Source organism: Prosopis cineraria, unplaced genomic scaffold (assembly GCF_029017545.1).
Source record: "Prosopis cineraria cultivar Desert tree isolate PC_DT_omini unplaced genomic scaffold, ASM2901754v1 PC14, whole genome shotgun sequence".
In the NCBI taxonomy this organism is placed as follows: Eukaryota; Viridiplantae; Streptophyta; class Magnoliopsida; order Fabales; family Fabaceae; genus Prosopis; species Prosopis cineraria.
Window position 1 is genome coordinate 4,747,642 of NW_026555345.1, and position 27,760 is coordinate 4,775,401.

At 34.0% G+C, this 27,760-nt stretch overlaps 2 protein-coding genes and 1 pseudogene across 3 annotated transcripts; 1 reads left to right on the forward strand and 2 right to left on the reverse strand.

Moving 5' to 3' along the window:
• Nucleotides 1–1,789: 1,789 nt before the first annotated feature.
• On the reverse strand, nt 1,790–11,180 carry LOC129293336 (cysteine-rich receptor-like protein kinase 10). The gene is made up of 10 exons (XM_054931254.1): nt 10,874–11,180; nt 10,434–10,783; nt 7,749–8,257; nt 7,374–7,499; nt 6,901–7,100; nt 6,266–6,476; nt 5,949–6,186; nt 5,540–5,690; nt 3,924–5,394; nt 1,790–2,662 (listed from the first exon to the last, which is right to left on the reverse strand). The coding sequence occupies exons 3-9, from the start codon at nt 7,900–7,902 to the stop codon at nt 5,260–5,262; spliced, it is 1,215 nt and encodes a 404-aa protein (XP_054787229.1). The 5' UTR covers nt 7,903–8,257; nt 10,434–10,783; nt 10,874–11,180; the 3' UTR covers nt 1,790–2,662; nt 3,924–5,259.
• On the forward strand, nt 8,993–9,099 carry LOC129294016 (U2 spliceosomal RNA; annotated as a pseudogene).
• Nucleotides 11,181–23,206: 12,026 nt separating the features above from the next.
• LOC129293335 (cysteine-rich receptor-like protein kinase 29) lies at nt 23,207–26,363 on the reverse strand. 2 transcript variants are annotated; one of them, XM_054931252.1, is made up of 7 exons: nt 25,783–26,363; nt 25,390–25,512; nt 24,825–24,958; nt 24,512–24,737; nt 24,159–24,396; nt 23,892–24,042; nt 23,207–23,752 (listed from the first exon to the last, which is right to left on the reverse strand). In XM_054931252.1, the coding sequence occupies exons 1-7, from the start codon at nt 26,021–26,023 to the stop codon at nt 23,402–23,404; spliced, it is 1,464 nt and encodes a 487-aa protein (XP_054787227.1). In that variant the 5' UTR covers nt 26,024–26,363; the 3' UTR covers nt 23,207–23,401. The 2 variants fall into 2 exon arrangements, with proteins under 2 accessions (XP_054787227.1, XP_054787228.1); XM_054931253.1 differs by lacking the exon at nt 25,783–26,363 and having other exon boundaries at nt 24,512–24,720.
• Nucleotides 26,364–27,760: the final 1,397 nt, after the last annotated feature.

A 27,760-nucleotide genomic window follows, 5' to 3' on the forward strand; every position in this document is an offset into this window, starting at 1 on the left:
ATCTTTATCATTGCAGATTTGACTTGACTTTTGTGACTGTCTTGCCGCGTAAACTTATGTCCCAGTCAAGCAATGTACCAAAAAAAAAAAAAATCAATATCATTGGTATCGATACTAATCATCAATATAAAATAAAAAACATCTGCACCGTAAAAATTACTGAAGAAGTCATGTCATAAATATGGTAATTTATTTATCAAACTCAGAAACAAAATTAAAATTAAAATAGGAACAAAAAATGTGTATGGTTTGGCTTAACAATCTATTTACTGATATTATTGACTATTGTAGATTGACTTCTCTAGTTCCTTGTCGTCCACGCACAGTAAGTGTAAAAACCAAAAATTTTGGTGCGCGGTTCGTAAAATTTCCTCTGCACAGACCAAGCATTTTCAAATTAACTTTTACCAATCGAGATCTTTATTATCCTCCAAAATGAACTTATAATATATATATATATATAAGGAATATATAAAAAATATAAATGAGAAATATATTTCACAAAATTTTTTATTTTTTGTGTATTTTTTAAATATATGAATATAGAAAATTTAATGTGAGAATGATAAAGAAGTCTCAAAAGACCAATTAATTCAAGTTAAGTCTTAAGTGCCAAATTCAGAAAATTTACAACTCAATCTCTCAATTTTGCAATTACGTTATAATGAATTTGTAATTTATTTTTTAAATTTTAACATTGTTGTGTTAAATTTAAAATACAAATTACAAATTTATTGAGTGGTAAATTCCTAAAATTTAACAACTGATACTTAACTTGAATTGATTGATCATTTTATAATTTCTTTATTATTCTCTCAAATTTAATATATATTTATCACATGCCATGATGAACAACTGTGCCTTTATTTACAAGTATTATTGATATGGTCATTATTTTTATAAAATGTTAAAAAGTATTATCAGTAAGGTAGTTTTCTATGACTATCTTATTAATGGTATTTAAACTCGGATCGGCCCAGTGGGTCAAATTGATAAATTGATGAACAAGTCTCTTGGCTAGTCTGGTCAAGAAAATAATCTAGAATCATAGTAACTTGGTGTAGTTCGATTAACTCGAGATTAACCCAAAAAAAGGGCCAACTTGTTGGGTTAATCGAGTCATCATGAAAAAACTAACCATTAGAAGAAAGAGACGAAGAATATGGATGAATAAAAGATGAGGGATGAAGAAGAAGGAATGGGAAAAAAAGAAAAAAGAAGATGAGAAGATTCAGGGGAAAAATGATGAAGAAAGAAACTAAAAAAGTAAAGAAATTGTATACCAAAGCCGTCAACATCTCCCATCTGCAATTTCCATTGCAATTTATTTTTAAGGAGGATGAAAGTTTCAAAGTGCACACAGACTATGGCTGCACAAAAGATTAGATAATATTGAATTTTAACTTAACTCAAAGTCTGATTTCTTTCATAAAAATAATTAGGTTAGGCAACCTATAGTCTGGTCTTATCTAGGACCAAACTTGGTTCATAGGATTGAGAGATTGGTCCTGTTAGTTTAATACTCACTTAGCTATTTTTTTCTTTTTGTCTCTATGAGAGGCAATAATCCATTTCAACTTAATAAGCTCAATTAAAATAATAAAATCACTTATAATCATAATAAATCAAAAATCATTTCCAACAACAAGAAAAAAATTTCAATTACAATCCAAATGATTTAAATTTATAATTTTAACAAAAACAATACTCAACAAACTTCAATAACACTAAATTACAATAACAATTTAGAAACAAACTCAACAAATCTTCATACAATTATCTTCTTAGCGTCAATTATACTTGAAGTGTTTGTGAAAAATAAATTAATTATAATTATATTAAATAAATTAATAGGATAGGATCGGACTAAGTGGTCCAGATGTCTAGTCTCCTGTCCAGTCCAACATGAAGAAATAGTTTGATCTTTTTCAATCTTTTTGATCTAAAAGACCAGTATTTATAAGGACTAAACAAGACAAGATTATTTCAAATTGGACTGAGTCGGACCAAATTAGAAGACTTTTACACAGCCCTAACATAGATGACGAAGGAAAAAGATGGGGAAGAGAGAAGTTTCAAGCTTTATTTATTTATTTATTTTTGAAACTGTGCCTGTGCCATTTATACTGATGACTGAACAAAGCCCGCGCCATTTACTAACCCCTGATCCTATTGAATCATGCTGCCTCCACTTTTCTTAGGACCTGGTGCTTTTTAAATTTTAATATCAGTAATTACTAATTTAATTACTTAAAACTAAAAAACATTTAAAATATTATTATTATTACCCTATTTTTGAATTTATCTTGGTGATCATAACTTTTGCTACCATTTGATATATTTATTTAAATAGGAAAAATAGCACCCAAGGACCACTGTACGATATTTATATCAAAGAAGGACCAAATAATTTTATATTATCACTATAGTCCTTTGGTCCTTCTTATATATTAATTTTATAAGAAAAAAGACCAAAATGCCTCACAGAATGTTGGAAACGTGTTCCCAGCTGAAAGCTATCTCAGTCGAAGCTTTTCCCTATTTTTCTTCTCTCTGAACTAGCTCTGCAAGCAAAGTACAGTAGCATGTAGATGAAAAAATGACTGTAGAATCATCCATTGTCAACCTCTTCTATCCTTCTTTGTCAACCATTCTCTCAATCCTACACTTGTCAAAACAGTAAATACTCTTGTTAATTTCCTCATGGAAACTTGTCAAAACAGTAAAGGCATTTCTTAAAACATTCACCATTATATGTGTAATCCTCTTATAATGTAAATCATCTAAAGGATCTTATTAGTTCACGAATTGAAGTTGTCACTCAATTATACACTTGTCAAAACAGTAAAGACTCTTGTTAACTTTCCCATGAAAACTTGTCAAAACAGTAAAGGCATTTGTCAAAACATTCACCATTATATATGTAATACTCTTATAATGTGAATAATCTAAGGGATCTTGTTAATTCATGAATTGAAGTTGTTACTCAATCATACACTTATCAAAACAGTAAAGACTCTTGTTAATTTCTCATGGCTACTTGTCAAAATAGTAAAGGCACTTGTCAGGACATTCATCATTATATATATATCATACCCTGCTCTTGTAAATTATTTAAGAGATTTTGTTAATTCACAAATTGAAGTTGTCACTCAATCATACACTTGTCAAAATAGTAAAGACTTTTATTAATTTTCCATGACGACTTGTCAATGTAGTAAAAGGACTTGTCAAAAGATTTATCATTGTATACAACCTATCACTTGTCAATAATCTAAGGTTTCTTCTTAATTAACAAATTGAACTTGTCAAAACGCTAAAGAGACTTGTCAGAATATTTATCATTACATACTACCCTGCTCTTATCAATAATCTAAGGGATCTTATTAATTCACCAATTTAAATTGTCAAAACACTAAAGGGATTTGTCAGAATATTTATCATTATATACTACCCTCAACTTGTCAGAAATATAACAAATCTTGTTAATTCACAAATTGAAGTTGTTTCTCAGTCAAACACCTGTCAAAACACTAAACACTCTTCTTATTTCCTTATGCCTACTTGTTAATATAGTAAGGGACTTGTTAATTAACGATTGTAAGTTGTTATAAAATCATACGCTTGTCAATATATTAAAGGGAGTGGTTAATCATAGTCAAAGTTCTTGTTATTTCAACATGGTTACTTGTTAATGTTCTAAAAGAACTTGTTCCAGTATAAGTTTTCATTTTTCTGCCCTCATCTTGTCAATACAATGAGGGGAGCTTGTTAATTCACCAATGGAAGTTGTTATCATGCATATAAAGCAACGGTCAACAAACACATAAAGGACATAAACTTAGCATGCAGATTGAAATAATGCCAACCAATCACTCAACTACATTGTTTCAACTAAGATGGAGATAAATGACAATAAATACCTCCAGAAGAATGAAATCCGTCTTATCATTTAGTGAGCACCTTTGTTCACCTCCAACAATGCCTGAGAACAACCACCTTCAACAATTCACAATGATCCACTGCCAAACCTTCGACCACCGATAATGTTATCAAAGAATCACCCTTATAATGTCATGCACAGATAGGAACAACCATTTCATCCTCGAAAGTTGGAGAAGAAAATGCTTCCGGCAGTCATTGATGTGGGGGAGTCGTGGGCGTAATTGTGAGGGCAGCTCGTCCGACAAATGGGGTAAAGTAACCTTCTTCAAGGTTCTACGTGTGTTGTACATATTATTTTAAATTGAGAGGTATTTCGGTCTTTTTTCTTATGAAATTAATATGTAAGAAGGACCAAAAGATTATAGTGATAATATGAAATCATTTGGTCCTTCTTTGATAGAAATATCATATGGTGGTCTTTGGATGCTATTTTTTCCATTTAAATATTTAATCTTTATATTTTTTATTTTATTATACTCCCTTCATTAAAAAATATAAGGCATTTTTAACCGAATCTCACACCCCAATAAAATAGCTATCTACTTTTAAACTAACCTTACCTTCCCATATTTACTCATATTAAACACTCTACAATAAATATAAATTCATTTGTCAATAGGGGTGCTTTTAAAACAAAGACAATGATTATATCTCGAAAGATTAAAAATGCTTTATATTTTTGAACATTCGACTCTTAAAAAAGGCCTTACATTTTTGAATGGAGGAAGTAATTTTTTAAATGATATTATGTAAAAATAAAAATTGCTTTTTATTACATGTTATACATTTTATACATTTCAATGCTTTATATTTTATACATGTCACACCCCAATAAGGCCTTAAAAAAGGCCTTACATTTTATACATTTAAATATTTAATCTTTATATTTTTTATTTTATTATACTCCCTTTATTCAAAAATATAAGGCATTTTTAATCGAATCTCACATCTCAATAAAATAGCTATCTGCTTTCAAACTAACCTTATCTTCTCATATTTACTCCTATTAAACATTCTACAATAAATATAAATTTATTTGTCAATAGGGGCATTTTTTAAAAAAAGACAATGATTATATTTTGAAAGATTAAAAATACTTTATATTTTTAAACATTCAACTCTTAAAAAAAGGTCTCACATTTTTAAATGGAGGAAGTAATTTTTTAAATGATATTATGTAAAAAATAAAAATTATATTTTATTACATGTTATACATTTCATCTTATAAAATGTTATATTTTTTAAAAAATAATATTTTTAATTTATATAATATTTTGAGGATTGATGTCTTTTTTATTTAAATATTTTTTATAGTCAAATAAAAATATTTTGAACACACAGAAACCCGATGCGGATCCATCTCAAAGCTTCATCTTTATCCGGGCAAGTGTTGACCAAGTGACGCTCCACAAGTTCAAGTCCTTTGCCTTCATTCCAGAGTCGCCATGCCTGTTCAAACTCTCAGAGGCGAAATGAGGTTTTCTTTTCCACGAACAATTGTTCGTAAATATTATATTACAATTTTTAACCTTATCTCACTATCATGAAAAGCCTCCATGTAAAATATGGGGGCAAAAGGCGGGGGGGGCCTTACATGGGAGAGAAGACTCAAACCACGTTCTGGTTGGTAGAAGCTGGTGTTTCTTTTTCCACTGATAATTTCTAGCATGATGACACCAAAGCTGTAAACATCTGACTTGATGGAAAATAATCCCTCTAAAGCATATTCAAGTGCCATATATCCACTGTAGAATGTTTAGGAAGCCTTTATCAAGTAAGAAGGATAGGCAATATGAGTAAACATCTTTTATGTATATTCAGTCTACAGAATAGAGGAAGTTAGCGATGAAAAAGGATCAATGTTATGCAAATTCAATTTCTGTATAAGATTAATATCGATTCTGCTGATAGGAACAGTGCAATGGTGAACAATATGAAGAAGCATCATATTGCATGTGTCACATAGGGCTATAAGGGAAGCAGAGAGAATCATAAATACTTACTATGTCCCAATAACTCTTTCAGTACTAGCTTGAATTTGATTGCTGACAAAAATTCTAGCAGTTCCAAAATCTGATATTTTTGGATTCATCTCTTCATCTAGTAACACATTGCTTGCTTTTAGATCTCTATGGATAATTTTTAGCCTTGAGTCCTCATGCAGATACAGGAGTCCTCTAGCAATTCCCTTTATAATACTCCTCCTCTTAGACCAATCTAGTTGTTGACGTTTTATTGGATCTGCTTAAAAGGAAACTCCTTATGAATAAGAAGAAGATATAGATATTTGCGTAATCAAAGAGGGAGGGAAAAAACAAACCAAACAAGAAGGTATCAAGGCTATTGTTTGGCATGTATTCATAGACCAGAAGCTTTTCATTTTCTTCCAGACAGAACCCCAAAAGCCTCACAAGATTTTTGTGTTGGAGTTTTGTTATCAATGTCACTTCATTCTTGAACTCTTCAAGGCCTTGCCCTGATTTGAATGAAAGCCTCTTAACTGCTATCTCCTTGCCATTACTCAACTTCCCCTGGATGTATACTATAGTTTAATCACAATCAAGAAATATGAAGGGAAAAAAAAAAATCTAGTTTTCCGTAAAAAATGAGAACTGATATATCTTAGGAAAGTGTAGTTCATTCACAATCATTGATTTTAAAGTCTGCAAAATATTCCTGGAGGAATTATCAAAATAATTATCATACAATTTGATGGTTGATTTAAATTTCAATTTGATTTTTTCAGTTTAAAAGTTTGTAATTAAATCTATGCAATTTGATGCCTCCGTTGGATGATAAATTGTGCATATTTAGAGCGTCAGGATGGCAGATGGTTGAGTAAGGTGAATACTCCATTTATTTCATGAAAATTAATCATTTCTAATGCAACTTCCATATCATGCACTTGAACTCAATATGCTAAACTCAGGTAGGTAAGAAAGTTTGCTCTCCAACCTTGAAAACGAGTCCAAATCCTCCTTTCCCTAGCTTGGCTTCTTCTGAGAAATAGTCTGTTGCGACCTTAATGGTCTTCAAACGATAGTTTTGAACTTCTCCATTGTTGTACTCATCTTTCGCGGTTCCTTTCTCTTTAAAGTGGGGCTTCTTTGAATTCTCCAACTTCTGTGTCAGAATTTCATCAGTTGTTTCTCCCCCTGGATATAAAAAAAAAAAAAAAAACTAGTTAGAAAGTTCTGCAAATAAATAAAACATTTAGTGCGTGAAAAGTAGAAAAATATAGTCAGGCTCTCACTCTCATCATGTAACATATCCTTTGACCTTAGGATCAGAGAGAGGAAGAGAGGAAAGAAATGGGGCCCACTCATGTAGGACAAACATGGTGGATATAAGGGCCACGGCCTCTTTTTCTCTCTTCAAACTTCAGGTAAAATAAACTTCAGAGGGGCTTGATTCTTCTCATCACATACCTTTAAGGTTTCTTTTCCAGTGAAAACATACGTAAGTTGCAAAACCCAAAAAAGCTGCAGCCATTGCAATCGGGACAAGCATAACTACACTGGCTCTAACTTTGGATGTGAATCCTTCCGCAGAACCTGCTCTTACAAGAATTGTGTTAGTATAGGTGTGGAATCAGATCCAACTCTAAGCGTAAACCATTTCTTAATTAAAAATTAAAGAAAAAAGTGGTTAGTTAAAAAAGTGGTTAGTTACAGTAAGTATTCACAAATTCATGCTTTTTTTAATTGAATTTGGGACTGAGATTCAAACTTGGGAAGTTCAAGTCTAGAGAAGACTCAAATTTCTGAGGAAACTAAAACATCGGAAAAAGAAAATACATCTACCTGCATCATCTGGCGGGTAAATTGGTGATACAGGGGCAATATCTGGTCCGCCAATTTGCTGGTAGAAGATATAATTTTCATGTCTTATATTGCAACTTGGACCCAATATGTGCCAACCAGCCTTCTGCCGGGGAAATTTCTGTGTTTCTACCATCAATTGTGACAAACAGAAGCTGCATGAACTACTGTCCAAGTCTCTTGTGTACTCCACAAGCCCATATCGATGCTAAGAACTATTTGCCACCACCTCTGAACCGTTTGCTCTGAACAGCATAGATGTGTTTGTGGCTTCTTTTATGAGTTGGTAAATCAGAGCTAGCGCTTCAACATCGGGTTGACTGACTGAAGTCCTATTTTTCTGATTCCACATGAATTTTGCTGGCGAAATTTGAGCCACTCCAAAGAACTTCCTTTGAGAGTATCTGAGCATGTACTGATCATACCAGATTTTGATTTCTCGAATTGCAACTTTGACGCAGTTTTGGCTGGTTTGAAGGGAAACATCACCCCTGCAGAGGTAGAGACCATAAAGATTACGTGAAAAACCTTTGTAAAAGCTGTGAAGGGATGATTTAGAAGACAAAGAATTCAAGAGGAAAGTGAGGTTGATTTTGAATTTTGCATAATCTCTGCTATTAGATGGATGATTACAGGCCTCTTTGAGGTAGGTTATCTAGGAGTTATGAGGGATGATAAAAGCAGAAACTGAGAATAAAACCAGAAGAAAATTTCTCCAGTTTAGGGAGTGAAACATTTTCACTTTAGGCTTCTCCGGCTAATTTGCTGGGATAAATGTGAAGCTTTTCACTAATGAGATGAAGTAAAGGGAATGCATGCATGTCTCTTTCAGCTCCATGTTGCCTTTAGGAAACACCCAAATGTTTGTTGTGTTTATTTATAGTATGTACAACTGCCAATGCTTCATTGAATACGAACTGAACCAATCTAAATGGACCTTCTTCTCAGATATTTTAATATTATCTTTTCTCTTGGCTTCTGTTTTGAAATATGTTAATATTTTAATATTTCAGATATTTAATATCACTGTTTCCCTTATTTATCCCACCAAAAATAAAAACAAAAAGAAAAAGGAAAATACTATTCCCTTTGGATATTGACGGGGTCAAAATCAATATGGTGAACCGCATGGTCTTTAAAACTTGGTTGCAGTCAGAACTTTGGTTGGGGGCAAACACCACCAAATTGTCCTTGAAGGGTGGAAACAACAAAAAATAAAATTATCAATGACTTCTAGGCCTTTTGGCTAAGATCAAGTGTAGTACTTGTTCTTATCAATTTAATATCTGACCCATAGTCTGTTGGCTCACATGGTATTAAATGATCACTCATATCCCATTTGTTCTGTTGAGGAATTGAGATTTGTAAGTGCATGGCGGAAGGGAGAGACTGATAAGGAAACAAAAGAAAGAAGGATACAGAGCAGCAGAAATAATTAAACACAACCAACGGAAAGGTTTTGAGCCAATGGGAAGAGGAGGGAAAACGAAGCTTAAGCTATCTTGAAGGAGAAAATGATGATTGGCTCACTCTAATTAGAGATCCATCCATGAAGGTTGGACAATAATCATCCTTATTGGAAAGAAGATTCTAAAATCAGTTGTTTGCTTTAGATCAATTTGTAGCAACATTATTTCTTTACCAAATTTTTAAGGCTTGGCAGTTGAGAAGGTTCTTTTAGGGGTACAAGATATGTTCTCTACTGGATTTTACAAGATGACGCCCGTCATGCTTTATCTACAAGTTAGAATTGATAGTTACGCAAAATACTTTCAGATTCACATGAACTCGTTGCAACTGAGTTTTACTTCCAAGAATGGACATCGAAAAATAAACTAGAAGCATGCAGAAAACGCAGTTCACAAGGGTACAGGAAGTATGAGAGAGTAGCTATTATGCTGTTTATTTTTTATTTTTCTTTTGGGGCATGCTTGATTACTCGAATAGTGATAAGGGGTAATAAAAAGAGTTAGGAAGATTGGGATTCGTCAGAGGATTGTGACTGTTAGAGTTGACAATATTTTTCATTGCAAGTTCAATCAACCAAGTGTCAACCCACAAACGCTGTTGTTGGCAAACATACAAGTGGCACAAAGATTCTGGAAGTTCACAAAGTTGCATTCAAACTTGTACACCACCACCTATGGTGGTATTGTGGGATTAAGAGTGCTTCAAGCCTTTGACAGCCTAAACCTGCAAGAAAAGTTAATTTCTTTTCCGCATCCTTCATCATCCATCAAAATCCCTATTGACAACACATGAGCCACTGGGTTCAAAATAAAAATAAAAGGCTCACTCTTTCCATGCTGATGCAATTGAAGAATTTTTCTTTTTAATTATCTGGACAATCATCGGGTATTATTTTTTTCTTTATAAAACAAGTTGTAAACCGGTAATTGATGCCCATGGGTTTAACTTTGACATTTACATTTACAGAGCATATCAAGGGGTTTTCATCATCAATTTGGACCGTTTAGATTGATTTTGGATGGAATAAATCTAATTTAATTTTTTTAAATATTCTAATTAACTTTATAGTTTAATATGCACAAAATCTAAAATAAGGATATTTATATAATTGCCACTTTTAAAAAAAAAAAAAATTGGACGGCTTATATCTCATCACAACAAAGAGCACATAATGAGTATTAAATGTAGATCCTTTACCTTTAGCGTGGATATAGCTTAGTTATTGAGGCCTCATCTACTGATAATATTTCAGCAGTTTTACTAGTTTGTTCACTTGAGCTTGCTGACACAGAATTGTACTCCTCAGATTTGATGTGTGATAAACTTTTGTTATTCATAAAAAATGCAGGTTGTAAGGGTTCTGGAAGAGAGAGAGAGTCGCTGTCAAGCATAAGCAAAACCGAAGCCATGGTTGGTCTATCAGCAGCCCTTTCTTGAACACACAGCAAGCCAATGTGAACGCATCTCATTATTTCACTTCTTGAACTGTCAGATAATGTGGGATCTACAATATTAGATGATGTCCCTCTCCTCCAGCTTTTCCATGCCTGCAAGAAGTGGTACAATTACAGAAAATTTGAAGTAATCTAATATGGTAAAAGAAAATGAGATAAATAATGAAAAGAAGGAAAACATACAAAGCTTGGAAGGTGCTCAATATTCTCCCCATCATGGATGCCACCATTCTTTTGTCCTCTTACAATCTCTAGAATTAGTACACCAAAACTAAAAACATCAAATTTTACAGAGAATCATCCATGCTTTGCATATTCTGGTGCCATATACCCTCTGCACATTAAAACACAGTCATGTTCAAGAGCATGCTTGTTTTGTTATAGTCCTGTAGAGATAGAGTCTTTAGATGGCAAGTAGCTTCATCATATTGATAGACTTACAAGGTTCCCCCAATTCGATTTGTCTTGGCTTGAGACTCATCAATGGCAAATAATTTTGCCATTCCAAAATCTGATATTTTAGAATTCATGTTTACATTTAATAGAATATTACTTACTTTAAGATCTCGATGAATAATCCGTTATTGAGATTCTTCATGAAGATAATTAAGTCCACGGGCAATGCCTTCTGTAATTTTGAAACGTGCTTCCCAATCCAAGCACACATGCTTAAAAGGATCTACATGTTTCAAGTCAAGTTATAATCATATAAACAATTACCAAGATTGTTCCTTATTTATCCACACGACAAAAACTGAGGTGATTTTTGTTGAAAGAAAATTTCATACCGAAAATGAAGTGATCAAGGCTTCTATTTGGAAGGAGTTCATAGATAAGTAGTCGCTCTTTTTCTTCCAAGCAAAAACCAAGCAGCCGAACTAAATTTCGGTGTTGAAGCTTAGCCATTAATAGCACTTCATTCTTAACTGCCCAGAAACCCCTGACAACCTTTTGGCGGCAATATTTTGTCCATTGGAGAGCCTACCCTGAAGTTGATCAAGAACCAAGATTTATTAGGATTGGACTTAGAACTGATATTTATCTTGGCATAAAAGTGTTATCCTAACCTTATAAACAGGTCCAAATCCACCTTGACCAAGCTTATTTGCATCAGAGAAGGAATTTGTAGCGACTTTGATGGTGTCAAAGCTGAACTGCATTGATGCAACAGGCTCAATTTCAGCGTCAGCTTCAAGTTCACCTGGGAGAGAGGAATTTAAGCTAGTGAGTTCAACTCTTATCGTCTTTTATCTGTCACTTTTTTCGCGACAGTCATTAGTCAGCTCATAAAATTTTATGTCCCTGGATTTTTCATGGCCGCCATTTTGATTGGCGCCACTTGATTAATTAAAAAATCACCCAAAAAAAATGTTATGGCATACTCTCACCAATAGATCGATAAGTGCACTTACTTTGAAAAGCTGTTCTCAGCTTCCATCCTCGTGCAACATAAATCCCAATAAGGCTAAGCAGTACCACAAAGCCAACTACAGGCGCAGTTATCTCAATGAAAAGTCGTGATTTATTGTGTTTTCCTGAGAAAGAAAACCCTGGTTATTGAACGGACCAAAAAACAAAAAAAGATCTATAATGAAGCATGTTGGATGTTTAGGCTTTGGAGCCTAATTATTCTGCAGGACAAGTACTCAACTACTACATTTTTTAAACTCAAAGACCTCCCACGTGTGGCATTTATTAATGGGGGGAATGACATTTTAGGACCAATACTTCAACTTAATTTTAGCATGAGATAATTTTTTTTTAAAAAAAATTTAGTTAAGAACCTTGGATACTTGATATTCTTAAAAAATTACATAATTAAATATTTCAAGATAATGAAGCTATCAATCTCTCAAGTTTGCCTTAGTTATCAATTTAGTTTCTGAAATTTAATTTTTATCAATTAATTCACTAAAAATTTCATATTCTTATTTGATCTCATTAGTTAAACAATTTTTCTACAATATGGAGAAATTAAAAGTTTCATTATCCTAATTTTCCCCCTTGAAATGCGTCATGTTAAATTTTGGAAGGTCAGTTGTAAATTATTATTTAATAAGATTGTGGATAATGAGTATCAAATTGGCATTTGATAATTTCAAGCTGAAATTTGGTCAGTTGGTTCATAACATCCAACTCATCATTTTCAAAAGTTAGATCGTTGATCCGTTGCCTAATGTGAGAATTATTCAGTTCGTTATTTGTATGGGATTTTCCTACGTTAACAAGATTGATTAATCTAATCCTAGGATTAGTAAGAGATTAGTGTTAGGTATAGTAATTAGTTATAATTAATATGTGTTACTATTAATTATCATAATTGTGTTGTAGACAAAATAAATGATCACTTGTGTGTTCAAGGAACCTGACTATCAAAGAGTAGAGGTAATCACTTCTTGATGTTATATCATGTGTTTTGTAATTAATTATATGAATTTTGAATTATGAAATATATATATTGAGAACCCATGTGTTAGATCAAACTCTATTGTGTTGAGAACACATGTTGCCAAGTAGGATATTAATTGTTTATGATAAAGTGTTTAGAGTAAAATGTATATTGAAAAGCATGAGTTTTAATGTGTGATGTATTTATGTGTATTGGCATTGTTATTAATTGCATGATTTGTTGGTATATGATACATAGAGTCATGTGTTGAATAAATCTTACCACATGTTATACTCCTATTAGGTTCAATGGATGGTACAAATGGCTTGGATTAATTTATCTTTGACTAGGTGAACTAGAATATTAAGCATGGGTTATGAAAGAGATAAGGAGTTGTCATGCCATATAAGTGTGGTTACAAATTGAATATATATAACTGTTTAAAATGTATTTTTATTCCCACTTAGCAATCCGTATATGTGACAACTTTACATGCTTTGTTTCATTCAAAAATTGGTTACTACGACCCTCGCGTCTCATTCCCAATAGTTATTGTTTTTAGGAAAAGGTCTAGCCAGATAAATATCAAGAGAGTCATTAGTTGCATATTGACACCCTTGACCGATGTGGTTTCTCTCTGTTTTTTTTTTTGAAGCAATGTATAAAATATCAACTTATGACAGTTTGGTTATTATGAACATTTATAATTTAATTTATTTTATGTTACATTTATTGGTCATGAAACTTTTGATTACTCCTCATGCTCTTAAAGGATTATTGTTTAATTATTTAGAAAATTTGATATCATTTAAGTTTTAAATTGTTTATTTTAAAATTTGTTGGGAACTATAATATATTATTTTAAATGTTGTATATCCTTTTTAAAAGACTTGTTCAATAAGAGCATATTTTAGCACTTCTTATTTAGTTAAATTATGTTCTTAAATATCATGGTAGATTTTTTCTTGGATTTGTGAAACTATTTTATTGTCATGGTAGTTGATATTTATAAAATGTTTTGATTATAAAAAATTTTAGTTCTACCATGATATATTTTCTAAATTATTATTTTGTTTCTTAATTAAAAACCTGACCACAGTAAGCTCTTTTTTATCATGGTAAATATTTTTAATTTATGATTCTATTTTTTTTTACTATGGTAAACCTTTTCATTATCATGATAGTATTTAGAAAAATATCTTTCACTTGTTAATATCATGATAGATATTTTTCTACCATGATAGAATTATTTTTTAAATTTTGAGTTTTTTCAATAATATTATTATCTATGAAGTTATTGAGCCGAATTACTCTGGTATATTCATCCGAAGGTATGTACAGCAATATATACAAAAGCAAGACTGATCATATCTCCGAGAATGATGGAGACAGAATCAGAGGAGTATATCGGGAAGTGAATCGCGTAAATCACTCTGTTATAACTACCTAATATCTCTCCCAATAATAACATATATTTACATTAAATAATTACTATTTCTAACTACACTCCCTCTCAAGTTGGATCATAGATGCTAATCATATCCAACTTGCTAATACAATTATCAAATGCTGGTTTGTATAATCCCTTGGTGAGCACATCTACAGCTTGGAGTCTAGTTGGTAGGTAGATGAGGCACACGACTCCTTCCTCAACTTTTTCCCTAATGAAGTGTCTGTCAATTTCCACATGCTTGGACCTTTCATGTTGGACAGGATTCAGCGCCATACTGATTGCAACTTTGTTGTCACAGTAGAGCTTTAATGGAGGAGCAACTCTGACATATATCTCATCCATGACTCGTTTTACCCACAATACCTCTGAAATGCCTTGAGCCAACGCCCTCAATTCTGATTCAGCGCTACTCCTAGAAACTACTCTCTGTTTTTAGCTTTTCCATGAGACTAGATTTCCCCATACAAAGGAACAATATCCTGATGTTGACCTCTTATCCTTGTATGTTCCTCCCCAGTCTGCATCTGTATAAATTTCTATGGATTGTAGGTTTTGTTTTTTGAATAACAACCCTTTTCCAGGTGTTCCTTTCAAGTATCTCAAGATTCTATACACTGCTTCCATGTGCCTCTCCCTAGGGTCGCACATATATTGGCTGGCAACACTTACCGCAAACGCTATATCTGGCCGAGTGTGAGAGAGATAGATTAGTTTCCCAACTAACCTTTGGTATCTCTCTTTGTCCACTGACTCATTCTTCTCTTCTTCCTCTTCACAGTTATCTTTTTCAGATTCAATCTCATCTTCCTTCTCTTTTCTCGGTTTCGCCCCCTTTTTCTTGACCATGACAGGTGTGTCTGTAGGTCTGCATCCTAACATACCTGTCTCAGTAAGCAAATCAATGATGTATTTCCTTTGGGACACATGGATCCCTTTCTTTGACCTTGCAACCTCTATACCCAGAAAGTACTTCAAATTCCCAAGGTCCTTCACTTTAAATTCTTTTCTAAGAGCCATCTTTATTCTTTTTACTTCCTCCTCATGATCGCCGGTGACAACTATGTCATCAACGTATACTATGAGAATACACCCTTTTCCTCCTTCCATTTTTACAAACATAGTATGGTCAGACAACCCCTGTGTGTACCCTTCTGCCCTCAAAACTTTGGAAAATCTGTCAAACCAAGCCCGAGGTGATTGCTTTAAACCATACAATGATTTTTTCAGCTTACACACCTGATTTTTTCTCCCTGCCTCAAAGCCTGAGGGTAACGTCATAAAGACTTCTTCCTTAAGATCCCCATTCAAGAAAGCATTTTTAATATCTAGTTGGTGCAAGGGCCAGTCCAGATTTACAGCTACAGAAATCAAAATTCTGATTGTATTTAGTTTGGCCACGGGAGCAAAAGTCTCCTTGTAGTCCAAACCATACGTTTGAGTAAACCCCCTTGCCACTAATCGTGCCTTTAGCCTGTCTAAATTACCAGCAGCATCATATTTAGGGTTAAATACCCATTTACACCCCACAACTCTCTTTCCTTTCAGAAGTTCTACTATCTCCCACGTGCCATTCTTTTCTAATGCATTCATTTCCTCAAGTACCGCATTTTTCCATTCTGGAATGCTCAATGCTTCATACACATTATTAGGAATCTTTACTTTGTCAAGATTAGTCACAAATGCATGAAATGGTGAAGACAAGGTACGGTAACTTACAAACCTTTGAATAGGATGCTGTGTACACATTCTAGGTTGCTTTCTGAGAGCTATAGGTAGATCTAACTCTTCCACTTCCTCCATCTCAACTACCTCTTCTGCCTCAGATTCTTGAGAGAGATTGTTACTCTCTATGTTCTCAATCTCAGGAGCCCCTCTTAGTTCAGATTCTGGCTGTACTTCAGGCATAACAGTCTCCCTTTCTCGCCATTTCTTCCTTGAGTAAGTGATTGGTGTCTTTTCCAGTGCATTTTCTGCATTTTTATGATGCTTTGAAGGACTTTTCACTTTAGTTTCTGGCCTAGGAGATTGGATTCTGAGTTCGGTGGTATGAGGGACAAGAGATTTAGAATCAGTATGATACTGAGATTGAGGATTTTTTGGGTTTGGTTTTTCTGGAATAACAGGACCTGAAACATCTTCCAAATGCTGAAAGTCACTCCCTCTCTCCCCCTGAATTGAAGCATTTGGGTAAAAGGGTTCATGCTCAACAAAGGTAACATCTCGACTTACGTAGAGTTTTTTAGTATGAGGGTCAAAACACTTATACCCCTTCTGTGTTGAGGAATAACCAAGGAAGAGACACTTGACAACTTTAGGATCTAGTTTTTGAGAATGGTAAGAGTGAACATAGGTGGTGCAACCAAATATTTTAAGAGGTAGGTTAGTGGCAAGATGAGTGATGGAGTGAGATTCTTTGAGTTTCTCAATTGGTGAAATATAAGAAAGAACGCGACTAGGCATGCGGTTGATTAAGTATGTTGCTGTAAGAATGGCATCACCCCAGAAATATTTGGGAACGTTATATGTGAATAATAAAGCACGAGCAACTTCTAAAAGATGTTTGTTTTTCCTTTCCGCAATGCCATTTTGTTGAGGGGTGTTAGGACAGGTGCTTTTATGAACAATTCCATGGTCTGCTAGAAATAGATCCATGGTTTTATTGAAGTACTCAGTCCCATTATCAGTATGAAGCACTTGGATTGTGGCATCAAATTGGTTTTTTATCATAGTATAGAATTTGGAGAAAACAGAGGGTACAGAAGACTTATCTTGTAATAAGTAAACCCAACACATTCTGGTGTGGTCATCAATAAATGTAATGAACCATTTTGTATTAGTACGATTAATAACATGAGTAGGACCCCACAAATCACTATGGATTATGGAAAAAGGATGGGTAGACTTATATTCCACAGGCTTGAAAACAGATCTGTGATGTTTAGCAAGTTCACAGTCAGTACAATGAAATGAAGAATTTTTATTGGCTAGAAATTCTGGAAACAAACGACATAAATACTGAAAATTTGGATGACCCATTCTCCTATGCCATAACATAAGATCCTTAAAGTCTTTATTTTCTGATGTAGATGCAATATTGCACTGGATTCGAGACCAAAGATTACTCACGGTAGATTCATCAAGATAGTAGAGACCATTATGCTCCTTAGCACTGCCAATCATCTTCCCCGATGAGAGGTCCTGAAATATACAATGAGTAGAACAGAAATGAGCCCAACAATTAGCTTGTTTAGTCAACTTACTAATGGACAGTAAACTACAAGCCAAGTTCGGCACATGTAAGACATGTTCTAATTTCAAAATTTCAGAAATAGCGACACTTCCTGTCCCTGCTATTGATGAGGACGTCCCATTTGCTGTGCTTACTGTTTCATTTCCAGCATTAGGAGCATAGGTGCTGAATAGTATAGAGTCTGATGTCATATGGTCCATTGCCCCAGTATCAACAATCCATTTGAAGTTATTAGTAGAAGTAAGTAAGGCATGATTACCTTTATGGGCCACAGATGCAGTATGATTTTGTTTCTGCCTTTTTTCATTCTGCTGGAGCATACTGAGCATCTCGAGCAACTTACCGAGTTGTTCCTTATCAATCTCAGGCACCGGTAGGGTTGATTCTGATTTATCTGGTGGTACATCATGAGAAGTCTGATATCCTCGTGTCTTTCCTTTCCTCGGCTTCCAATCAACTGGTTTGCCATGTATATCCCAACATGTCTCACGAGTATGTCCAGTCTTCTTACAATGGTCACAGGTCACCTTTCCTTTTTGGGTCTTCTGACTCGTGTCATTGCTCTTGCTCACAAGTGCAGCCGAGTCCAATGCTGATTGAGCGAAAGTGGGCCCGGGAAGCATAACTTTTCATCTTGAAGCTTCACGACGCACCTCAGAGAATACTTCTTTGGTTGATGGAAGCGGTGTACGACTCAAAACTCGTCCTCGTACATCATCCAAAGATTGGTTTAGACCGGCAAGAAACTAAAATACTCGTTCATTTTCCATCTGCTCCTTATACCGTGTTGCATCTTGGCTACTTGACCACTCTAAGTCTGTCATCAGGTCCAGTTCCTGCCAAATAGCATTAAGTTCCAACCAGAAGGTCGTGACATCACGCTCCCCCTGTTGCAGTGTCCATGCCTTCATTTTAAGCTCATATATGCGAGCCAAATCCTTCCCATCAGAGTAGGAGTCTCGCACAGCCTTCCAAATTTCATGGGCTGAGGGAAGAAATATAAAGCTTTGCTAGATTTCTGAAGCCATGGCATTTATCAGCCACGATGATACCAGCGCGTGTTCCGTGTGCCACTATTGAAACTCTTGCGTCTTGGATTCTATTGGAGTTTTCGATGAGCCGTCAAGATAGCCCATCTTCCCCCGACCTCCAATCGCAAGCTTCATGGCCTGCGCCCACATACGGTAGTTCGCACCGTTAAGCTTCACAGAGACAAGATGCACCGAGGACCCTTCGTGGTTGGTAGTTGATCCTATGAGACCACCCACCTTGCTTGGATCGATCTTAGAGGACCCATCATCAGTCGACATCAGAACAGTGTCAGTTGGGTTCGCCTCACTCTCGGTACTATCTGCTTCGAAGCTCTCGGTGCTGGATTCCACTGGAAAGTGTCGCGGCTCTGATACCATGAAGTTATTGAGCTGAATTACTCTGGTATATTCATCCGAAGGTATGTACAGCAATATATACAAAAGCAAGACTGATCATATCTCCGAGAATGATGGAGACAGAATCAGAGGAGTATATCGGGAAGTGAATCACGTAAATCACTCTATTATAACTACCCAATATCTCTCCCAATAATAACATATATTTACATTAAATAATTACTATTTCTAACCACAATCTAAAATGAAATAAATTTGATATATGACTGGGGGATGTTTCAAACACGCTTTCCAAGGTGGCCAAGTTGAAGCATGAATCCTTGTAAGAAGACAACATATTAACATATAAAGAGAGAGGAGGAGGGAGGAGGAGGAAGAGAGTGAGACATGGAAGGAAAAAGAGGACTAGAAGTTTGGAGAAGCAGAAATGATGGGCAGCACACTGTCTAAAGTGACACTATGGGGTGATAATACCTCAAATTTAATTATTTAAGTTTTAAAATATACTAATTATAAGTATGGGGTTCAAATGGCCCTTGAATTTATAATGCAAAGTCTAAATTAAATATTAACTTTTTACATGGAACATTTTAGAAGGAAGAGTAGGTACATAATTTAACATGATTATTAAGAAGTAAAAGTCCTTTACCAGCCCTTTGAAATTTTAGGTCCCAAACTAAACAAAAATTAATATACTAGAGGGTATTCTTGTCTTTATATATTTTTATTTCACTATTGAAATACCCTTTCCTCAAGTAAGATTCCATTAACTTACTAATAAATTAGGCATCTTCAAAATCTATAAATAATACATAATTAATTAGATTAATGGATTGCAATGATAAGAAAACAGAGGATGGGGAGAAAAGAAAAGAAAAGGGTTAATGTAAAAAAATACTCATTAAGTGATTGGTCAGGAGTATCCAATAGCTTAAAGTGAGAAAAATGGCAAAAATATCCATAACATTATCAAAATTGGTATAAAAATGACAAATCATTAACTTTTCTCTAACGTCGTTAGTTTTTTGTGTTAAATGCAGATTATGCTTATCACGTGTCAGTCTTTGCTGATATTGACTTAAAAAAGGGGCAAAAATATTCATGAAGTCATTAGCCAAGAGCATTTATTAGCATAAAGTGAGAAAAAGGATAAAAATACTCATAACGTTATCAAAGTTGGTGTAAAAGTGACTAATCTATCAAATTCATTAAATATTGATCGTTTAGTTGACATCTAAGCAGAAGTTGACCATTTTTCACTAACATGAACGAAAAATATTCCCAGGTAAAATTCTATGAAAATTGATCGATCACTGTATGAATATCATATGAAAAAATATCATTTTGATCAAACATCAAGTTAAATCGCTCGCTTCTTTATAATAGTGGCAAAAATCATTTGAGAATTTTAAACCTATCATAAATGAAATTGCTTAATGTGTCAATGTTCTTAAAGTAGGCAATGTAGGAGGTGTGCTTAGTCTTAATTTTTGATTGTGTATAACCTATCTTATTATGTTAAATATTAAATTTTACAAACAATAAAAATGAGTGGGGAGGGAAGGGGTGGGATATATGGTGATAAAAAAAAATCATGTGACATGAATTTTAATGAATTGATCACTATTGCACCTATAAAAATAACATTATAAGTATTTATACGATGATTGATCAACCTTCGTAAAAATTCACTTAGGAATATTTTTTTGTCTATTTTAATAAAAAATGGTTAACTTCTGCTTAGGTGTCAGCTAAACGGTCAATATTTAAGGAATTTGATATATTTGTCACTTTTGCACTAATTTCAACAATATTATGGGTTGTTTTTACCTTTTTTCTCATTTTAGACTACTTAATGTTTCTGGCCAATGACTTTGTGGGTATTATTACCCTCTTTTTTAGTCTACATCAATAAAGATTGACATGTGATAAGCACAATCAATAATTAACATTGGAAACTGACGATGTTAGGATAAAATTAACAGTTTAATAATTTTTGTACCAATTTTAATAATATTATAAATATTTTTATTTTTATTTGTTTATTTTAAGCTACGAGATATTTTTAGCCGATATTGTTGCAGTTTAGCCTTACAAGAAATGATACCTTGACATAGGTCGAACGAGGAGAAACCAAAAAATTTGAATAACCAACAAAGTAATTTTAAAAAGGTTGAAAAGTACCCTGTGACGTCGTTATATTGACCGAAGGAGCAGAAAGTCGCGGCGCCGGTGCCGGTGCCGATACCGATACCGAAATTGGTACATCAGCCGCGATTTCATAGATCCTGTGGCTCTCAAATCTGATGCTGCAGCTCGGTTTAACAACTCGACCTCCTGTGCTACCCTTACAACATTCTGGGATTCTTGAGATCGCCCATCCAAGCAATTTCGACACTCCGGTTCATTCAAATCAGGCATGCACTGAGCAACACCGTATATCTTTCTCCTGCTCGATCCTGCATCAGTATTCCCGGCTGCGAATTTCCAGCGAGAGTCACCGGACGCTGCTTGCCGTGTCAGACTCCCAAGTAAGCCATTCAGAACTTGCTTGTACTGCTCCCAATCTGTTATATTATCCATTACGCTCCTATTGTAGATAGTGAAATCAAGAGTGGGGACGACACCGAATATTACGTAATCTGAGTATCAATAGGCATTCATCATGGATTGCAATTGCGGTGGTGTATTTATCACACGATTGTGTGATGGTTGTGGAATTTCTGAGGCATGCACGGCAAGTGGTGGGAGTAACATCTCCTCGGCAGAGTCCAATTCCGTAGACTGTGTCAGGGGATTGGCCGTAAGAGAGATTGTAGAAGACATAGTTGACGTTAGGGTTTGAAGTTAGTTTTCATAGGAGGATAATGAGGTTGAACTGGTAGGTGCTGTTTGGGGCGTAGGTTCCATAGGAAGTGAAGCAGTAATCTTCTGGGTAATCTGATTGGCTGGTGCATCTGGAAACGAGAATGAAGAAGAAGAAAAAGAAGAAGAGACAGAGAATGGAAATGTGTCTGAAAGAAGCAATAGCCATTGGATGGGTGGCGCTTCTCTGAGTGATCTGTGTTGTGGGTACTGAGGAGACCTTATCTAAAATGGAATATGGAGCTTCTCTTCAGTCAAGACTCGAGAGCCTTTAGTCAACGAAAGCACATGATGAGCTTTCCGCGTCCGTGCATGGACTTTTACCTCCTTGTCATTTGGTTCAGAAAAATATCAGGAGGGGCCTCTGACACGAAATAGCTTCTCCGAACTGAGTGGAGGGACCAGACCACTGCCATTCTAAATTCATTGACTTGAATTTGCTGATTTAGATTTTAGAATGGGTGGTCTTTAAAAGCATTTCTTATCTTTTATAAACACCTTCAATTAAGATAATTAAGTTGTTAAATACTTTTTCCATCTTAAATTATAAATTACTTTTAAAAAAATTAATCTTTTAAAATATAAAACATTTTAATAGACTTATTTTAATATTATCTTTTCTCTCTCTTTATTTATAATTAAGTATATATTTAAAATTATTAAATAAAGGACATTTTTATTTTTTAAAAAATAAATTTGTTAAATATATTTAATAAAATATATCAGTATATGAAAAAATATTTTATAATTAAGGTTGAAAGGAGTATATCATAAAATTAAAAATATTTTAAATTTACCACTACTAAAAAATAAAAGTTTAAAAAATAAAGAAATTTTTTTTAGAATACGCTTCATTCTCTTTCATGGGAAACAAAGTTTTGGAATGCGAGAGAGAGAAAAACAAAATATTCTAAAAATCATATAAAAATTAAATTAGAATGAAATTTTCCTTCAAGTAATTTGCAATAGGGGTTAAAAGAGGAAAATGTTAATTAATAATTTTTTATGTGACTTACATTGAGAAATAATAAATTCTTCTAGAAGGCACCATAGAATTTGATAAGAAAAGTAATGTTAAGATATCAATAAAGTTCCAAAATTTAATTACCAAGCAAGTAACATGCTTGAAAAATTCAACTAGAGATGCAATTAACATGAACTAGATTATTGAAACCTTTCGATAAAATTTGTTATAATCAGATAAACAAAATCCTTCTTACATATATTCAATTGTATAAAACAAAAAAAAAAACATATATCCGATTGTAGAAAGATTTCCCAAAGATATGAAAAAAAAAAATCCATATCCTGAATAAATATATCCAGATCTGACTTTTCAGTATCTCTGATAACAATTGCTACATCCTCATCGAGGGTATAGATCAGTTATGGAGACCTCATTTGCTGATAGTGTCTCATCATATTTGCTTTCTTGCTTTTCTGAGCTTGTTGAACCAAAACCATACTCCACATGTTGGACATCTGATGGGAAGCTTCTGTGATTAATAAAAAATGCAGGTTGCATGGGAAATGGAAGACAAAAAGAGTTGCTGTTAAGCATAAGAACAATGGAAGCCATGGTTGGTCTACAAGAAGCCTTTTCTTGGACACAAAGTAAGCCAATGTGAATGCATCTCATTATTTCGTTTCTTGAACCATCTTTTAATGTGGAGTCTACAATATCAAAGGCAGTGTCTCTCATCCAGCTTTTCCATGCCTGCATGAAGTTGCTTAATTAGTTCAAAGCTTTTCAATTATTCCTTAAGCATAAATTTATATATGTAATGACTGATTCTCTAAACTGATAGTTCTAATGTAACATTGAGAAATCACGATAATGAGGTAGAAAGGCGTACAAAACTTAGTAGATGCTCCACATTCTCTTTGTAGCGAAAGCTACCATTCTTTTGGCCACTTATTATCTCTAGAATCAATACACCATAGCTAAAGACATCTGATTTTACTGAGAATTGCCCGTATCTTGCATATTCTGGTGCCATGTATCCACTGTATGTCATTGTCATCAATATAATCATTAGTATATCCCTTGACAATCATATTCAACACTTTCTTGTTTGTTATGGATAATAATCTATATACCCATGCCATAATTTGATACTTACCGTGTCCCTACTATTCTATTTGTATTGACTTGAGTGTGATCTGAAGCAAATAGTCGTGCCATGCCAAAATCAGATATTTTAGGATTCATCTCTAGATCTAAGAAAATGTTACTTGGCTTGAGATCACGATGAATAATCCGTTGTTGAGATTCTTCATGAAGGTAAAGAAGACCTCGAGCAATGCCTTCTATTATTTTGATGCGAGTTTCCCAATCTAATTGTGAACGTTTAGAAGGATCTACACAGTCAAGTTAAAATAAATTAGTTAAAAGTATAGTTAGCATAACAATTTACGAAAGTCATGTATGAAAGAAAAGAAGTAACGAATTTTTGGCTCAAGAAAATTGACTCACCAAATATGAAGTAGTCAAGACTTCTATTAGGAAGAAACTCATAAATTAATAGCCGTTCATTTTGTGTTAAGCAAAAACCAACGAGTCTTACTAAATTTCCATGCTGAAGTTGGGCCATTAATGACACTTCATTCTTGAACTCAATATGTCCTTGCCCAGAATTCCTAGACAATCTTTTTACTGCAACGTCTTGTCCATTGGAGAGCCTCCTGAAGTCGACCAACAACTAGGATACATCAATATTCAACCTTGAGAACACACACACACACACACACACACACCCCCAACGTGAGTTTTATCTCTCTCTCTATACCTTGTAAACATGTCCAAATCCACCTTGTCCAAGCTTGTTTTCATCCGAGAAGTTATCAGTAGCAGCTTCGATGGTCTCAAATGCACATTGTATTGACTCAGCAAGTTCAGTGGCATTGTTAACTTCAGATTCGCCTAGAAATAGGAATTTAAGCTAGTTCTTCAAATGAAATTTAGTTCAGAATGTACCAAGATTAAATTTTGCATGAGAGAATAAATGAAATAGAGATAAAAAAGTGAGATTCAACTCTTTCTCTTCTTTCTATTTTCCCTTTCGTAACAGGATCCTAATAAATAGTGGATTTGAATTCCCAGATGTTCAGGAGGAAAAAATGGAAGACAAGTGTAAAAGAAAAGGCGAACCCCACTTCTGGAAGGTTCATGGTCACAAAAACTGAAATTTGCTATTGCAAATGAAATGGACGAGGAAGAGGGAGAAATTAGAACCTCAAGCAGGTCTTACTTTCCTCCTCTTTCTATCTCTTTTCAAAAGCTGAAAGAAATTTAACCACGCTTTGATTTCCATCTAGATTGTGGGCAATAAGAAAATCTATATGTAAACTTACTTTGAGTATGTCTTCTTCGGTTCATTCTTTCTCTTACAAAGACCCAAACGATATAAAGCAGCACGATAGAGGCAAGAAAAGGCACAACTATAGCGACAACTGTTAGTAATGTCTTGTTCTTTCCTGAAAAGAAAAGGTTGCCAAAAGAAAATCTTCAAGAACAAAAGTTTTGAAGCCTAATTTAATGTCTGACTGTGAAAAAAATGCACCCTTTCCTTTCATAAATGGAAAGGAAAGCCCCAGCAGAAAGTTATCATTTGAGGTGGAGATGATGATTACAAGAAAACAGAGAGATGAAAGCAGAGTTGACGAAGCAGAAATCTTTCTCCATCAAACTTCTCGTCATCTTGCCAGGGGACCAAATTTTCGCAGGGTAGGTTGACTGGTACATACCTTGTGACGTTGACGACGGAGAAGAAGGTTTTGGCGAACCATCAGTTACAGGATCATAGAAGAGGTAATGCGATACCAAATGGAGCAGAGAATCAGATTCCAACGTCTCTGATATTGAACAATTTGAGTATCGTAGCTTCCTTCGGATTTGGACACAACTTTGGGAGAAGAATTGAGGCATTCCTGAGGCAACTACGGCATTCGTCTTGCGTAACCCCACCTCTGCACAGCCCAATCGCATTAACTCGGTCAGGATTTAGGCCGTGAGAGATATTGATCAAGTGATAGCTGTTGATTTTTGCGTCGGAAGTGAGCTGTAAAAGAAGGATATTAAGGTTTGTTTGGAAGGTGCTTGTACTTGTGTAGTAATCTTTGGAATCGAAACAGTGGCTATCTCGGGAATCGGGAGTGCCGGCGACGAGAAAGGGAAGATGAGAAAGGAGGGTAACGGAAATGGTAGAAATTTCCATATAGAGTGGGTGAAAAAAATGAGCTTTCATCACTTAAATGGAGAAATGTACTGCTTCTCTCTCGTCGACTTTTTCCGGACACTTGATAGCCATTGTCACCGTCATTCATTGGATGGGTGTCATTCATTGGATGTGTTGTCTGCAGCGAAGTTGCTTTGAGCTTGCTTACCGATCACATTCAGAATTTAAGGTAGTATTATATATTATATTTATTAAAATAAAAATTTATAAAATTTTAATAAATTTTTTTTAATATAATCTAAATTTAATTTAAAGAATCTAATTTAATATTATAATTTATATATGTTGGTTATTCAAATGTACTTTATACAGTTTAAATTAATTAATTTAAATAATTAATATATAATAATAAAAATTTTAATATTAAATTGATCCCTTAAAATTAAATTTAAATCAAAATAAATATAAAATAAAAATATATAATATTGCTTTACATTTGGACCATTCAGATGGTTCAAATTTTATCACATGATGCTCCTCCTCATAAACTGTGATGAGCTACGAAACCAAAGTCATATCTAGAATCGTCTTACTTTGTTTTTATTCTCCTCGGCTTTCTCCCGTTGTGACAATAGTTCAATGTATTATTTGCTAATCAAATGATATTTTAATCATTTCATAATTAATAATGATTTTAAGTCATGTTTAGTATAACAGAATCAAAACTTAGAAAATAAAATTAGAACTGAAATTCGTATATCAATTTGTTTGGTATATATGAAAACAAAGTTTGCTTTTTATCAATATAATCTCTTATAATATATTTTGTTTTTTTTTATTTTTTAACACTTCGGAGCCTATCTTTTTACCTAAATAATTATATTCATTTTCATTTTAAACTAAAGGGATTAAATTGAATTCGAATTTAAGGGACTAAATTAATAGAAATTAAATTTGAAGGATTAAAAATTACATTATACCTTATTTTTATTTTAAAATTTCCATCATGTTGCAAGAAAGGTTCTCCCCACGATATTCATACACTAAAGGATTTGAGTACATTAATTGGTAATTCGAGCCAAACTTGATGAATCAGCTCAAATAAGTTTGAAAAATTTTAAGGTCAAACTTAAAAGTTTAAAAAATTTTCTTTGCTCCAAGCTTATTTAGCTTATTCAGGCTATGCAAATGAGCTCGAACAAATTTGTGCCATGTCCGAACCAGTCCAGAATTGATTTAGTTGGAACTAGGGCTGCACAAAGGACTGGACGGCACTGGACTTCACCCTAACCCGAAGTCCGGTCTCTTTCATGAAAAAGACTGGGTTAGGCAACCCGTAGTCCAGTCTTGTCCAGTGATAACCCGAAGATTAACAGGACCGGACTTGGTCCATAGGACTGGGAGACTAGTCCTGTCAGTCCAGTACTCACTTAGCTTTTTTTCCCTCTTTTTATTCTATGAGAGGCAATAATCCATTCCAACATAATAAACTCAATTAAGATAGTAAAAATACTTATAATAATAATAAATCCATAATAATTTCTAAC

Bases quoted from the DNA above. Each gene is read 5' to 3' on its own strand.
- LOC129293335 (XM_054931252.1), bottom strand. From the start codon at position 26,023: ATGCGATTGGGCTGTGCAGAGGTGGGGTTACGCAAGACGAATGCCGTA. The intron at 25,513-25,782 runs GTATGTACCAGT...TTTTCTTTTCAG, and splicing joins TCCGTCGTCAACGTCACAAG to GAAAGAACAAGACATTACTA. The intron at 23,753-23,891 runs GTACGCCTTTCT...AACTTCATGCAG, and splicing joins TGGAGCATCTACTAAGTTTT to GCATGGAAAAGCTGGATGAG.
- LOC129293336 (XM_054931254.1), bottom strand. From the start codon at position 7,902: ATGGTAGAAACACAGAAATTTCCCCGGCAGAAGGCTGGTTGGCACATA. The intron at 5,691-5,948 runs GTAAGTATTTAT...AACATTCTACAG, and splicing joins GAAAGAGTTATTGGGACATA to TGGATATATGGCACTTGAAT. The intron at 5,395-5,539 runs GTAAGGCCCCCC...GAGTTTGAACAG, and splicing joins GTTTGAGTCTTCTCTCCCAT to GCATGGCGACTCTGGAATGA.